At 34.7% G+C, this 16127-nt stretch overlaps 1 protein-coding gene across 4 annotated transcripts; it reads left to right on the forward strand.

Moving 5' to 3' along the window:
• The first annotated feature begins 514 nt into the window (after window positions 1-514).
• LOC149528401 (uncharacterized) lies at window positions 515-8471 on the forward strand. Of its 4 annotated transcripts, none has more exons than XM_089808924.1 (10): window positions 515-917; window positions 2495-2782; window positions 5314-5390; window positions 5514-5824; window positions 5947-6064; window positions 6156-6224; window positions 6334-6445; window positions 6535-7237; window positions 7428-7517; window positions 7672-8471. In XM_089808924.1, the coding sequence occupies exons 3-10, from the start codon at window positions 5370-5372 to the stop codon at window positions 7775-7777; spliced, it is 1530 nt and encodes a 509-aa protein (XP_089665050.1). In that variant the 5' UTR covers window positions 515-917; window positions 2495-2782; window positions 5314-5369; the 3' UTR covers window positions 7778-8471. The 4 variants fall into 4 exon arrangements, with proteins under 4 accessions (XP_089665050.1, XP_089665052.1, XP_089665051.1 ...); XM_089808926.1 differs by having other exon boundaries at window positions 6541-7237; XM_089808925.1 differs by lacking the exon at window positions 2495-2782.
• The last annotated feature ends 7656 nt before the right edge of the window (window positions 8472-16127 follow it).

Below are 16127 nucleotides of genomic sequence, written 5' to 3' on the forward strand. Positions count from 1 at the left end.
ATTTATATAAAAGTGAAAAACTTAATAAAATGTAATGCATGCAATAATTTGACCGAAGTTAGCAAGTAATACATTATATAAAACTAATTGATTTATAAATATAATTTTAACCACTAGTTAACTAGAACTATTAAAAAATTTGACCGAAGTTCACAGCAAGTAATACATTATATAAAACTAATTGATTTATAAATACAATTTTAACCACTAGTTAACTAGAATTATGCAAAACGTATACTATAGTTAATAACATTTATCCCCTCTAACTCACAAATTGAATATATCACAGAACTAATCTCATATAAATCAAAATGTATTCAAGATATTTGCACAGATTATTATTAATAAATTGATCATTAATTTTTAATCCAAATTGTGGACTTTCATTGTTTTCCCCAATTTTTTTAACTCTTCTACCACACAGTATCTATAGGCTATTCCCTGTTAACCCTAAACGAGGGTTTCTAGAACGATGCACGATGTATATATCCGTCTGGACATACACACAATGTTTATGTTTTCCCCTTCGTGTTTGGCCGAAGAGGAGGGCTGCTCACGGAGCGGAGTCTTTATTTTTCCTCATGGTTGTGTATCTCTCATCTCTTCCTCGAAACCCTACCAAAATTCCGTTTGGAAACCTGCCATGGAAAACAAGGCGTGATTTTGTTTTTTTTTAAATTAGGGTTTAAAATTAAAGGAAATTGGTATTTCTATTTATAAATAAAAGACCCTTTAAATGCCGTGGGAGAACTTATATATACGCTTTCGCGAGGGTTTTTTCATTGAGTGGCAAAAGAAGCGAAGAAAGGAGGGTTTGTGTAGGCGAAGGTCGAAAAAGGGCGAAAGAATTTCTGGGGATTGATTTTTAGCGGTTTCTGACTTCGGATTCGGCGACTTTTTTTGGGTTTTTTTCTTCGGTAAGATCAAGTTTCGTTTTTTTCTGAAAATTTTAGTTTATATCAAGCAGATTTTGAGGGTTTTTCGTTGTTCTTGGTGGTGGGTCTGTTGAGGAATATATGGCAGTAATTAAATGGCAAACTTTTAAAGCTTCAACTGATGAGATCTACCAAGTTATGAGATTTGTGGGTTTTCTGATTTTTCGAGGTTTTCGGAATTTCTCTGAGAAATGCACGATTTAGCTGCATGTAATTAGCGTTTGAAGCTTTTTCAGCAGCGGCCATATAACTTCTTTAGGTTGTTGGCATTTGTAGCGTCTGTTCTCGTAATTTGGGTAAATTTCCTGTTTTTAGGGTGTGTAAATGGATAAGAGATCTGTCATGCGCTTTAGATTTAATCAATTTGGTAGATCTAGTAAGTTCTTTGAGGTATTATCTTCTTTACGTTTGCTTCAAGGTAAACGGGGTTTTCTTCTGTACGCAAGGAAAATGAATGTTTCGGTTCGTGGTACATAGTTTACAGTAGATTTAAGGGTTTTTCTGTATATTAATGAACTATGCAGTATCTGCCTATTTTAAGCTCTCAATGATAAATGCGGTGACTTCTGGAAAAGGGGTTCCTTCGTTTTAGAAGTCATATTTTTTCTGTGGTTTTGGTTTTTTTTTTTTTCGTTGTTCTGAAATGAAGTCCTTTTTCCGATGTTTTTTAATGTGTGGTATTATTCGACCAAATTACCTCTATCGTGCTTTTCTTGGAAAAAAAACAATTAATTTTCGATCAAATTACGTCTATCCTACTATTCTTGTAGAAAACAATTAATTTTGCAGTTCAGAAGATTTTGATCGGACGTGTTCCGTGTGGAAAATAAATTTGAGAATTTCAGGTCTACAAACTTGTACGAAATGCTATGCTTCTTAAATAGATGTGCCTGAAAAGATTCATTCTATGCTTTAAAAACTGTGCCATTTAGGATTGCTTCTGTGGTATAAGATTTTTTTAAAAATGTTGATTCAATATTTGTTCGAACGGATTGTATTTTAACGTTGAAAATAAGGGATTGACTCTTTTAAAATCATTTTCTTTTAATCGATATGAATTTTTGAAATATTTATCTCATATTTGATTGAAAGGGAATGGTAAACAGTTGACAATGAAATTTTTATGACTGTCTTCATTAGCAGACTAATCATGTCAAGGATCCTTATATTTTGTTCCATCTCGAGTTCTCTATTCCACCTTTTGGAATGAATTATGTCATTTGGTCCCAATTCTGTGCGCTTTATGATCTGTATTTTATTCCTTTCCTGCTTCATCACAAAAATAGTCATTGTAATTTAATTTTCACATTTTTTTGTCCAAATTCTGTGAATTGCTATTGTATTTAGATTTGATGTCTTAAAGAGGTAATGGCTACACGTTTCAGTCAATTGAGTAGAGTGCCAGTGGTAGAAAATTGCGCAGGCATTTTTGTATTTTTTTAATTCGTGCTATTTAGACACACACTGACTTCTCATCATAAGACTGTGATTTATCTTCACAAGTTGTACTAGGTTTGGGTTGCAATAAAAGTGTCCTTGGTTTCCTTTCCTGTTACCAGGAAGCAGGTCGTCATCTGTGCGAGGAGTACCAAGTCCAGTCATGGTAGAAAATTCATTGGATTCAGATCAAGGCAGTGATAGTTGATTCAAAGGGATTTTGCAGACATTGCTTTCATATTTGTGAGCATCGCCTCATGCGACAGTTGGGATGGGGTCATTCAAGCTCAGTAGGAATTTACTACATAGTATCCAAGATTTTGGGAAATGGCTCCAATGAAAAATACTCATGGGAAATGGGCTAATGAAGAATGGTCAAATTCTATAAAGTATTCTGCAAAATAATGAAGGTGTAATTGATGTTGGTTAATATATCAGCTTTAATAAAGCATTTCTTCATTTGTTTTTTTGTCAATGTGATAGTATGATCGTGGGATGTCTCACATGACTGCAAAACAGAATATATATTTAAGACGAACTGGATCCAACATGAATTGGTTTTCTATTCACTTGGATGTTTTTAAAATCACAGAAGCAGCCCAATTTAAGGACAATCCAATAAAAAATCAACAAAAATTGAATTTTAATTCCTTACTACACATACGGATCTTTACAACTTATTCTTGCATTCACAATTCCTTGAATGTCAATCATTCATTTATTTATTAAACAAAGAGATTTTACCTGTTGATCCCTGAGGTCAATGTCACATAAGTGTGGTAAGGGAGCAATATAATTTGAAAGGTTTGTATTGGAAATTGGCAATTTTGTTAGTTGTGTAGGAAAACCCTGAAAATCCTGGCGAATTTTGAAGTCAGCCTAAAGCAATTAATGGGTGATGAATGAAATTGTTTATATAAAAGACCTCAACGTGTTCCATTGCAAGCATATGTTAACATGTAAATTCTTGTAAAAATTATTAACCACTTGTTGTCAATGACACCAGTATTGGCACCAAACAATTGAATGACTTTTTTCATTTTTTATGGGATAGAATGGCATGCATATTTGCAAATTGTACTCGCTTTCAAAAATTTCTTCTTACGTGGAACTGTTTTTCAACTTTATTCTTAGATTATGCATGATTTCTTGACAAACACATTTTAATCATTAGGTACCCTTAAGTAATGTCCTGGACAATCTGACGTGATATTTTATTGGGAACTTTCTTGGTTTTATAATGTTATCCTTTTCTCTGAAAATAAGAGACTGGAGAGCTAGATTGAAAGAGAAATCCATTGGAGACAAGATAGAATAATACTTATGATCATCACAGTATTCAGACTTTTGATTGAGGCTCGCTATTATCAAGCCACACACCAATTTATCTTCTGATATACCCCGAATCTTTTTCTTTCCTGCCAAAATCTTGTTGAAAAACGTTTGATAAAAATTATAATGCGCAGTGCAATCTAACATCTTATGAAAATGCTTCTAGCATCTTATGTTGAAAATCTAGTCCTTTTGAGCCACATCAGGAGTGCAAACAACACTATCTATATATGAAGCCTACCCATTCATCCAACCAGTTTAAGCAGCTGCCTACAGAAACAACTGGGCTCCTGTTGAACTGGGCTCCTGTTGACGGAAGCCCATATAATTTTAGGGGCCTATAGAAACAATGGGGGGGAATCTGCCACCATCAGCACCTGAAGCAGATCCATAACCATACGGGGCTGTTGGAAAACCCTTACAACATATTAGAAGGGGTTAAGGTTATTCTATAATTGAAATGCAGATATATGGGGGGACTCTTTAAATGTACCATTTGATCGGGCAAAAGCGGCAGTCTTTGTACCAATCCTTCAACAGGCAAGGGCAGACGCAGCTATAGTACAGTTAGCATAGTCTATATACAAAGCCACAGAGTGAGTGCCTTGCTGGAAGGGAATTTCTAGGTTGAAGCCTTTAGTGCCAGAAAGGGAAATTCTAGGGTGATTGTTAGTAAATTAGTGTTGTGTTTATGAGAGCAATGAGTTTTTAATTTTCAAGTGTCATATAAATATATCCGTGATTTTCATGTATTTTTAAAGATCAAGAGTAGGATGATCATGACAAGGCAAATGTTGTGTTCAATGAGAGTGAGATTTGCTGTTTTATACGTGTTGCATAACCTGTCCATGAATTTCATGTATCTTGGTGCATAAATATATTGTTTGGATGCATGATACCATATAATTGGAAGATCAAGCATAGGGTAATCATGACAAGGTCAATGTTGTGTTGAATTGGAGTGATTTGCTGTTTTATATTTATGTGTCACATAACCTGTCCATGAATTTTGTGTATTTTTTGGCATAAATATCCTCTGTTTTGATGTATGAATGCCACTTTGAAAGACCAAGAGCAGAGTGATCATGACACGGGGCAGGTGTTATTGGTTATAATGCGAGTGTTTTGCTGTTCTATAAATATGTTATTTGATGTGTAGACGAATACATTTATTTTTAATGATCAAGAGTAAAGAGGTGCATGTCAAAGGGGTATTTATAATGATAATGGATATTAATACATTCATACTCAGCTATAAGCGATCGTTTAATTGTTCCCATTTTGGTGCTCTCAACCAAGTTGAGATTTTTCTGAAAACAATGCCAATAGTGATTATAGGTATTGTCAGTGGAGGTCATTTTGAGGTTGATAATCAGTTAATGTAGTAATGAAAAGTATACTGTTAGTGAAGGTTACATTCTAGCATGATAAAAAATAGCCTGAAATTGCAGAAAATAATGGCAGTATAAACGAAACTTGATGCATTATTAAATACATTTTGCTTCTATTGTTTTTACTTTTTGTTTTGTTCTTGCAAGTTATTGGGCAACTTTTCATTGATGATGATACTTATATATCTGCCTAATTTATATTCTGTGATATTTTGCAGGAGTCACTGATTTGTTAGTTCTTCATTGGGCTAGTTGACCACTGGTGGTAGTTTATATGGGGAGTTATGATAGAGTTGTAAGTGGCATTTTCTATACAATTTATTTGATTAGACGATAGCCAGCTAATTTTATCCAAGTTTTAAAAAAGTCAACTGCAAATTTGTAGCCTCTTGCTAAATGATACATGTTATGTTTCTAGGATTTCTATCGGAAGAATAGGGACTATGCTGGTCTTTTGGATGGTGATGGTGATGGTGCAGCTGCAGAAGAGGACGAAGAAGAACAAGAAGTGGAGTATGAAGATGAGAGTGATGAAAGGTCAGAAGAAGGTGGGAAGTCGGAGTCAGATGAGGATCCTGCAGTTGCTAGAGAACGCCAACAATACTTGGAAAGGAGAGCAAAATTGAAAGAGCTTGAACGGCAGAAATTAAAGCAAAAATTAAACGGAGTCAATGACAGGAAGGATGGGATTGATTCTGGAAGCGAAACCAAGAAATTGCCATATAATAAGTAAAATACTTTTCCATTTGAAGTACATGAATGGTTGATTATCAAGAACATTATAAGTTTGACACTAGAAAAGTATGCAAATAATTTTAAATTATATAATAATTTTGTTTTTTTTGTATCAGTTATGGTTCATTCTTTGGGCCTTCCCAGCCCGTAGTTGCAAGGAGAGTTATTGAAGAAACACGTGCAAGACTGGAGGCTGCAAAAATTGCGGCTAGAGTTGCCAAGGAGATTCCAGAAGTATGCTGTAGTTTCTCCTTATATATGTGTGTGTGTTTTGGAATTTCTTCATGCTCTTTTTTTCACTGGCACTTCTTTCACTTTACAACAGAAGTCGTACGCAGTGGAGTCTGATACACGATATGAAGATATTACTCCACCCAAGGCTTCTGTAAGTGAGGTATGAAAATAGTTATTATCCATTTTTCAATAGTCAACAGTTGAAGATCCGTTGTCTAGTAGTATTTCTCGAGTGTGGTGTAAGTATTATTAACATTGCTCTCTTGCAGGCAAAGAAAAAGGCGCAAAAATTAAGGGAGGCAAGGGATTATTCTTTTCTATTTCGTGAAGGTGCAGAGATTCCTGGAAGCGAAACTAAAACTGATAAGTCATCTAGGCAGGGTGAGTCCGTCTGAAATACTTTATGAAGATTCTAATTTTTCTTTTGCAAGTTTGTTTAAATGTTTTGAAGGAGTTTATCTTTTTTTCAGGTACAGATTATGGCCAGCAAAATCAGACAGTTTCAAAACATTCAACATCTTTGAAGAAACCTGCAATATCTAGCAAGCAAATGCACTCTATGATGGATGCTAAAGGTGCAGTAAAGCCACCTAGACAACTGCCTTCCAAGCTGGGAACGCACACAAAAACACCAAGTGCAAAGCCAAGGCCGCTGTCTGACCCAAGAAAGGAAACGAGTAAGGTAGGATCTGGTTATGGTAGGTCTACTATTCAGGGGAATGGTTCCCTACAACGCAGTGGGAACAATTCAGTAATGATGAATGGTGCAGAGAGTAATAAGAAAAAGGCCCCTTCCACAATTTCTAACAAAGTCAGAAATGATGAGCTGCAAAGGTCAACTATGCCACGTCCTACAAATGTGCAGAAACCACCTCCCTCAAAAGCTCCAATGCAAAAGCCTCAGCCAGAGCAAAGAAGGCCGTCGGTGTTGGCAAAGCCATCACCCAAACTTGTGAACAAATTTGAAGCAAAGTCAGCAGTTAAACCAGTGCCAAAACCTGCAACAAGACCACCACCCAATCTTCCACCGAAGCCTCAAGTGAAGCCTGCAAGGAACCCCGTGTCACGCAACTTGCATGATGAGCGCCCCAAGAAGAGGAGTAGAGGAGATGATTTTGATGATGATGATAATGATGGGGGAAACTTTAGAAGCCTTATCAGACAAATGTTTCGGTAAATATATTTTTGCTTCTCATATGATAAAAATCAGTGTCTAATTTTTTGCTTCTTCTGTGGTAGGATTAATTCAATAATAATATTATAATAGTGAGACTCATTCTAGCCAGATTTATTTGATTACCTTTTATCTATTAAATTAAGTTTTTTTCTATTAAATTAAGTAATTTTGCAATTTTTTTTACAGGTATAATCCCGACAAGTATCGAGATATTGATGATGATGACAGGGACATGGAGGTTGGTTTTAACACAATTCAGAATGAAGAGAGAAGAAGGTAATGAATGGTGCTGATTTTTCAGCAACCTCAACCTTGATTTGGACACTATATTTATGTGTAAATTATGGCCATTTGTTTTCCAATTACATTTTGTTGAATTTTTTTGCTGTTTATGATTTTTAGAAACTGATTTCTTGGACTTCCCTTGCAGTGCAAGAATTGCCAGAGAGGAGGATGAAAGAGAACTGGCACTAATTGAGGCAGAGGAAAGGGAAGAGAGACTGAGGGCCAAAAAGCGAAAGCTACAAAAGAAATAGTGATTTGGTTAAATAAGATCAAGGTTTCTATTTTCATGCTGACAGAAAAAGTTGGCTGAGTGGCAACTGGATTTTTTTAGCTCTATTGACAATCATCATGGAATCTAGTGCCAAGAAAAGATTTGGATGGATGACTTTATCTTGTGCCGAGGGCCAGTAGCATGGCTGGTCACAAAATAAAATGCATTGTGATCAAAAGAGATGTCGAATGCTTGCATTTGGGGGTCAGAATAAGATACACTGAATCATGGTATATGGGAAGGATCAAACCCAACCTGTACAAAATTCTTGGGTTGAAGCCATAGTGATGAGCTTACTATGATTTTTTTCCTGCCATGTCCGGTGCCCATTGGGGAACACTTGTCACAACATTAATACAAGTGAAGTACAAGAGAAGCATCTTCCATTTATAGACATGCATGGTTCTTCTATTAGTAATTTCTCCATGGGAACATCAATTTATTGTTTTCACGGACGTGCATTTAGTTGCGGACATCTTGTATTAGCTTACCAATTACAGTTCCAGCTCATTGGGTTGGTTTGTTTGAAAGAACTGCAAAAGCTACTTTGACTCTGCTTTTTTGATTGGTCGCTTTGCAGGTTGAGAATGTCTTGTAATTATATCTGTTTCATATTTATTATTCTTTCTAAGGTTCCGACAACTCCTTTTAATACAATGGGTGTTTCAATTCAACTGTATGGTCTTTGTTCAAATTCTGTTTTCGGATTGATATTATTGATACAAGTATGTTTGTGGAAGAATCTTTTGAAATTTGGAGGTTTTCCCATGCCAAGGAATCTTAAAATTGTTTGTATTTTTTGCACAATTTTTCTGGTTACAACTATGCAAGTGAACTGAATTTGGATGCCTGTATGCCTATAATTTGGTTTCTATCTAGGGTTACAATACATTTCAAGGGTGGAATATGGGACTAGTCGGAATTATTGTCTTGATATTGAGGGTTAGGTTTTAACCCTTGGGAAGCGTGATTGTGAAGAATGTGGTGCTTAAGAGTTATCATTAGCAGGGTCCATTTTATTTGTAGAGATGTAGTAGGGGCATGGTGGCTAACAAGTGGTATTGACACTGCTTTGGGACGAGTGATACTCTCTTGTTATTTGCTTGCCAGTATGTCTATAGTAGAATGTTTGCTTATCGTCTTTAAGGTGTTCATCCTTCTGGTGAGGAAGTACAAGATTGTTTGCCAAGTTGTATTCTGCTATTTGATAGTCTTGAAGTACACACCTTGTCCTGATCGCCTCTTTGCTTGTCGAAGTAAAAGTGGCACGCTTTTTTTTGAAATGTTCATTTACAAAGCAAGAATGGTCGTACAATTTTAAATCGGTGATAAATACTAATCTGCAAGGGAGCTTCAAAATGATCTATAGGAAATGCATCTTTTTGTTAAATATTAGATATAGTATATCAACAAGAGAAAAACATGAGTTCATGTTGCTACATCAAAAAACAGCATGATGCATTAGCAGTATAAACTGCACATATGCTAAGAAAGTCTTATCTGTACAAGAGTGCATAAGTACATAGGCAAAAACATGAAGCGTTTCAAACCAAAGGCCTGCTCAAAATCCTTTCTTTGAGTATTCCAATTCAGCTTTTGATTGATGGCCTGCATTGTAGTATTGTTGTTGTCAGCATTAGCATTATTTGACCCATTTCCATGCTGGGTCTCCTCACTAGGAAGTTCTCTACCATGTGCAACTTTCACAAAGTTTGACAGCTTGATGTCTTCCTTGGAAATCAACAGGTTTCCTTCTTTGAGCAGATTGATAAATCTTTACCACGGGATTTCCAAAATAGCCATAACTTTGTCACATTATGTGAAGACTGGGTGAGTTTTAGATAAAACCCAGTGAGATCCCTTTGCCTTCGCCGAAAAAGCTCCTCATTCCTTTCCTTCTAGATGAACATTAAAAATAAAAAAACATTGATTTTGGCATCAAAAATCTTAACAAAACAAACCCAACAAGAACTACTTTTTGCCAAGATAGGCATAGGCCAAGTTTATGATTCCAATGTATGACATGCTCAAAGAAAGACCAAAAAGAAAGACCAAGTTTATGATTCCAATGCACAATTGCCTTTGCTGAAAGAGCTCCTCTTTCCTTTGCGTCTAGGTGAACCTGAAAGAGCTCATTCCTTTGCTTCTAGGTTCTCATTAGTAAGAAAAAATTGAAAAACAGATTTTGGTATCAAATATCTTAACAAAACCTACAAGAACTTCTTTCCAAGATAGACCAAGTTTATGAATCAAATGCACAACATATGCTCAAATAAAGACCAAGTTTATGATTCCTATGCACAACATGCTCAAAGAAAATAGACGACACTTTGGAAGCAAACTTACAATCAAAGAAAAGATGCTCAAAAGTTTCATCACAATTGAAAAGAACAAACAAGTAATGGATTGTTTACTGCCAAGTTTATGATTCCTCTGCACAACATGCTCAAAGAAAATAGACCACTTTGGAAGCAAACTTACAATCAAAGAAAGATGCTCAAAAGTTCCATCACAATTGAAAAAAACAAACAAGTAAATAAATTGTTTACCAAGAGGAGAAGGAATGAGCCAACAACCAACTTTTTAAATAACTAGCTCCTTTTTAAATAACTACCTCCCAAGATCTGGTGTTGAACAGTTTAAAAAATCTTGCCTAGAAATAAACTACCAATAGATTTGATAATCAAGGTAATAAGTCTTCCCAAGAAAACACCCTATTCTTGGTCATAATATCTGCAGCTTCGAGTAAGTGCCAAAGGCTATCCCCCACCATAGTAAGGCTATACCCCAACCATATTGATCTGTCTAACACTGCATCATATGGATTCTTGCCTATAGCATCCCTTAGGCCAAGCAACTATTTAACTTGGTACCCTACCTTCCATAATGATTGAAACATAATGGATCCATTGACCTTGACATCAAAGCACCCCAAAACATCAATCATAGAAACTTTGTCCCACTGTTGTCTCTTTTTAATCTTTGCCCTAGCCATGTTATTTTTGATTAACACTTTCCCAGGTTGCTCTCCACTAAGGGCACCAATAAAACTTTTAGATGTAAGGGCAAGACCTTGCTTTTTGAGATCTCTTATTCCAAGGCCACCAAGATCTCTTAGAAACCGAGCTATTCTAGAGCTACAATTTGCTTACGTATCTTCAAAGTATGTTTATTCCCCAATTATGTTTATATGTTTTGTTCCTAAATTATATTTGTCCAAAATGGTTGTTGGCAATGCTTTTTCATCACAAATTAAAACATAAACTTAGATCATTCAACGAGAAATAGAATTTCTTTCCAATTTTAAAGGTCATTTATGTCACCTTAATTCAATACTTAGAATTTGAATGAAATTAGATCATTCAACTAGAAATAGAATACTCTTTTGTTGCCAGATTTAAGGGTCATTTATGTCACGTTAATCAAGTATTTTAAATTTGTCAACAATACAACATATTTTCTAGTTAAGCAGGGTCCTGTGGGAGGAACTTGGGCTCTATTTTTGAGTAGCGGTTAGTTCCATGATAATTTTTTGGAGGGGACTATAGGTTTAGGCTGGGGTCCCATGGAAGGGAATTCATTAAAAATAGAGCAGGGGGTTGCTTAGAATTTTTAGGAATATTTAAGGGTTAACAATGTTGTGAAAATTTTAAATTTGTTGGATCTTTAAAAATTTAGCTCCTAATTTAAGTAAGCCAGTGGTCCCATGAATATTACTTAAGAATTTAGATTTTTTATAACATTATTTTATTACTATCATAATTACATTTTTAAAATAATTAATAGATTGTTGACAAGTGATAGAAAAAGCTCCTAAGCTGGTGGGCTACAACCCCATTTTCACTTGCTCAAATTGAGAGGGTTCAAAAGTCAAAGATCCTAATTTGTAGGAAAATATTCCAATTAAATCTTTAGTCCCCTCCAAAAAATTACCATGGAGCTACCCACTCCACAAAAATAGAGTCCAAGCTCCTCCCAGACAACACTACCTTAATTGATTATTTTCTTCTTCTACAAAATAGGACCTTTGAGCTGAGAGTTTTTAAGAATGTTTAAAGTTGAGTGGTCACACGATTTTTTTAAATAAATTTGTTTAATTTTAACTTATGATGTCATTATTTTATTGCTATCACAATTAAATCTTTAAAATAATTAATAAATTGTTGACATGTGACAAAAAAAACTCCTAAATTGGTGGGGCTAAATTTAGCCTCACCCCATTTTCACCCGCTCAAATTGAGAAGGCTCAAATGTCGGGGCTCCTATTTTATAGGGAAAGATTCCAATTAAACTTTTAGCCTTTCCAAAAAACTATCATGGAGTCACCTGCTCCACAAAAATAGAGCCTAAGCCCCTTCCATTGGACCTTGCCTTAGGCTAGTGTCCCATGGAGGGGGCTTCCTAAAAAATAGAGCAATCGCCGCTGAGATTTTTTTAGGAATGTTTAAAGTTGAATGGTCTCATGAAACATAAAATGTATTGCAACTTAAAATTTTGAATTCCTAAACTCAAGGAAGTTTGAAGGATTTTAAATTTAAAATAACAAATAAACAAATAAAAACTTTCCTTTATTTTCAAATTTTCTTTTATTTGTTGACATGTGGGACAAAGTTTCCCTAAGCTAATGGGGCTATTTCCAACCCCAAACCATTTCACCCGCTAAGTTAAGAGGGCTAAAAAATAGGGGCTACTATTTTGGTGGAAAAGATTCTAAATAATCTTTTAGCCTCCAAGAAAAAATCTCATCGGACCTCTATTTCCTAAAAAATAGAGCCCAAACCCCCCCCCTCATGGGACCTTGACTTAGCCACCCCAGCTTAGGGTTTTTTCTGCCACATGTCAACAATCGATTAATTATTTTAAAAATTTAATTATGATAGTAATAAAATAATGATATCATAAATTTAATTTCTTCAAGAGAATACTCATGGGACCACTAGCTTCCTTAAAGTTAGGAGCTAAACTTTTAAAGTTGAAACAAATGAAAAAATTTATTGGACTATTCACCTTTAAATATTCCTATTAACTCTTAGTAGCCATTCACTCTATTTTTAACGAAGTCCCCCTCCATGGGACCCCAGTCTAAGAGGTGACACTTTCTTGGTTAATTTGTCTTATAGCCATGTGGCTAATATGGCTCAACCTAAAAATGATTTATTCGAGTTTTGACTGGCGTCACTTAAAAAATCCTTGCCGCTTGTGTATATAATATGTTGGTCTCGTTAAAAGACACCCATTAATTTGTGATCTGAAATGCTTGGAACATATGAAATGGTCCTACATAGTTGTAGTGATGCCTACTCTTCAAACAATAGTGTAAAAATTAAAGTAGTGTGGACTCTGTGTTGAAGTCAATTAAAAGCAATACTAAATGGTTCGACTAGTAGTATAGTCGACGAAGCCAAAGCAACCTATGGGACCCCAAGGGTAATCAACATGTTTATTGGTAGGATTAGTATTGATCATTGGCTTTCAAATCTACCAGTTTACTTTTGGATCATGTGGAGTAGATGATTTTATATGCTTTTCTATTATCATTCCTATTCCTACTGACATCCTTAGCTATTAACTCTTTGTGGGTTAACTTTAGCTCTCTAATAATCAAGGGAGTTCATTATTTCTAACTATTTTACTTTTTATAGAACTACTATAGCATATAGTTGTAGGGGTTGACTATTAAAAGGTATTTCATTATTTGTAAATTCATAGTGCATACTTAAAAGGCACTTGAGTCGGTTCATGTTTTAAGCATTTTAATTGTGTTTAGTTCAAAACTTCTACGATTCATAAAATCAATAACACATAATACACTCATTTTAGTGGGATTGTTCCAAGTCTATCTATGTCCTTGTGAAGTTAAGAGGGATTAAGTTTAATTGACATGACAAATGTAGAGTACTTTATGTTCAATTGATTTTTTTATAGCTTTCATGAACCTTCTCTAGACCTTTGGATACTTTCACATGAATGATTTTTAAGCAAATGCCTCATCTATCATTTTTTAATGTTAGAGAGCATATGAAAGGCAATATCGCCATATATAGCGTGTGGGAATATTTCTAAACAGTTGTATATGAAATGGGTAATTTAAGGGGTTCATATCTTCTCTTGCAAGGGAAAATGGAGAACACTGTTAGAAGACAACTCTTAGAAGTTGAATTGAAATTTATCACAAATGGAGCTAAATGGTTGTAATTGTTTACACTTCTCTATGACTATTCAACCTATTAAAAAGCTACTGATTTAAGATTTTTTTTTAATTATAAAAATTCTCCTTGACATGGATTTCTTTTGCTTGTTGGTTATAGGTAACATTTAAAAGAAATTCTCCTTAACATTTTAACATGATCATAGATGAGGCAAAAGTGTAGGGAAAACACAACCAAAAAGCAATCCATTTTCTTGAGATGTGTTCCATGTTAAGGAGAACTTAAAAGCAACAGACTCTTTCATTCAATTCTCCTATAAATTCATATAGGAACACTTCTAAAAAGGTTCCTTAAACATTTTTTCTGAAATTCTCTGTAACATGGATCATCATTAGAGTATCCTAACAAGGGGTTGAGCCATACACCACCAAAACCCAAGGGTTCTCAAGTTGATGAAAGATCAACCTCATAACTCCCAAGAATCACCTGCATGCAAACATCTGTCATAAACATAGAGAAGAATCGCACACGCACACGCACACGCACACGCACACGCACACGCACACACACGCACGCACACACACACACACACACACACACACACACACACACACACACACACACACACACACACACACACACACACACAAATATGTTATGATTATCCACATATACACACCAACTATGGGAAGTGTTGGTGTTAATGTTTGGAAATAAGTTATGGCACTCCTAGGGCTCCTTTAATTGTTTAGAGAATTAGATGGTCAACACACACACACACACACACACACACACACACACACACACACACACACACACACATTTTTGTTAATGTGTCAAGGTTACAAAATCCTTGTAATAACACATGATATATTTCCACATTGTTGGTTCGTAATTAATTTAAATCTTGTAAAATAAAGGTATGCTATAGATTGAGGCTTTGCAATTTTATTTTTTCCAAAATACAATTATATACTCAACGTTGATTTTGAAATATAATTACAAATATTTTTTGGTAGTAGAGTTTCTCATAAGAGTTATTTTCTCTCTTGTATTTAGATGCCTAGATATTATTATAATACTTTTATGCATTGATCTTTAGAGTTTGTACATGTTATTGCTTCTCAAATGAATGCATAATATTAAGAATTTATTATTCTATTCTTCTGGTCTTTTGCAAGAGGGGTGAAAGTATTTAATAGTTGGTTAGAGTGCAAGTTTTATTGTCTAGTTTGTGCAAGTGCAAGTTCTAGCACATGAGGTGGTGTAACCCTAAAAAATATAGAAAAGTTTAATTGGTGTATACATGGATTTAACTAAAATGTTTGAAGGAATCTTAGAAAATAGAACAAAAATGAACTTATGAACACAATTGAGATCTCGTTAGCCAATTACATTATAAAATCTTTAAACTATGAAAGTTCAAGATGGATGATTTTCTATTGGAAAGAGGTTTGTGGATTGTTATGTCATTTTCTATGGAAATTAGAGACATGTTTGATAAAGAAAAGTTAAAATTGAATAATAAGTATATGATTATAATTTTTTAATGTTTAATGAGTTTGAGGAGAAAACAACATTTTTTTGTAGAAGAATTTAGGTAGAATATATGCGTCTAATCATTTGGAAAATAATCTTGATTGAAACAAGGCTATTTATTATTTAAAATTAGGAGGATTTTTTTTTTGTGTAATCAAATTTTTAAATGATTTTAGTTTTGTAGCAAGTCGACTTACATCAATGGGAGTTGAGAAAAATTAAGAGTAGAAATTTATTTGATTAATTTATTCCTTATCAAGAACTTATGATAACCTTCTGATCTCAAAGTGTAGTAATGGTTTAACACTTAGATTGGAACCATTGACACCAACGCAAATGATAACATTAAGAGATCTAGTGAATCATTATTTTGTGGATCTTTGCAATAGATATCTTGTAACTAAAAGGTATCTCAAGAACAAGGCCTATAAGGAGCGTGGAAGAGTATGGAGTAGAAGCCCGAGAGCAGTCTTATATTGGCTCCCTTAGAGGCATAATACTGAAGGTGCAGAGTCTGTGATCAATTGGATATGAATGTTTTACGAATACTAGAACCCTTACCGTTCTTAGAGCTGTTAACTATGTCAACTACATAGACCTTCATTTGGGTCATGCAAATGCTAATGGAACCTCCACCATCAA

Source organism: Cupressus sempervirens, chromosome 11 (genome assembly GCF_028749045.1).
Source record: "Cupressus sempervirens isolate cs-2001-9-10 chromosome 11, ASM2874904v1, whole genome shotgun sequence".
NCBI classification, from domain to species: Eukaryota; Viridiplantae; Streptophyta; class Pinopsida; order Cupressales; family Cupressaceae; genus Cupressus; species Cupressus sempervirens.

Coding starts and splice junctions, on each gene's coding strand:
- LOC149528401 (XM_089808924.1), top strand. CDS start 5,370: ATGGGGAGTTATGATAGAGTT. Junction 6,225..6,333: donor CCAAGGCTTCTGTAAGTGAG/GTATGAAAATAG, acceptor GCTCTCTTGCAG/GCAAAGAAAAAGGCGCAAAA. Junction 6,446..6,534: donor TGATAAGTCATCTAGGCAGG/GTGAGTCCGTCT, acceptor TCTTTTTTTCAG/GTACAGATTATGGCCAGCAA.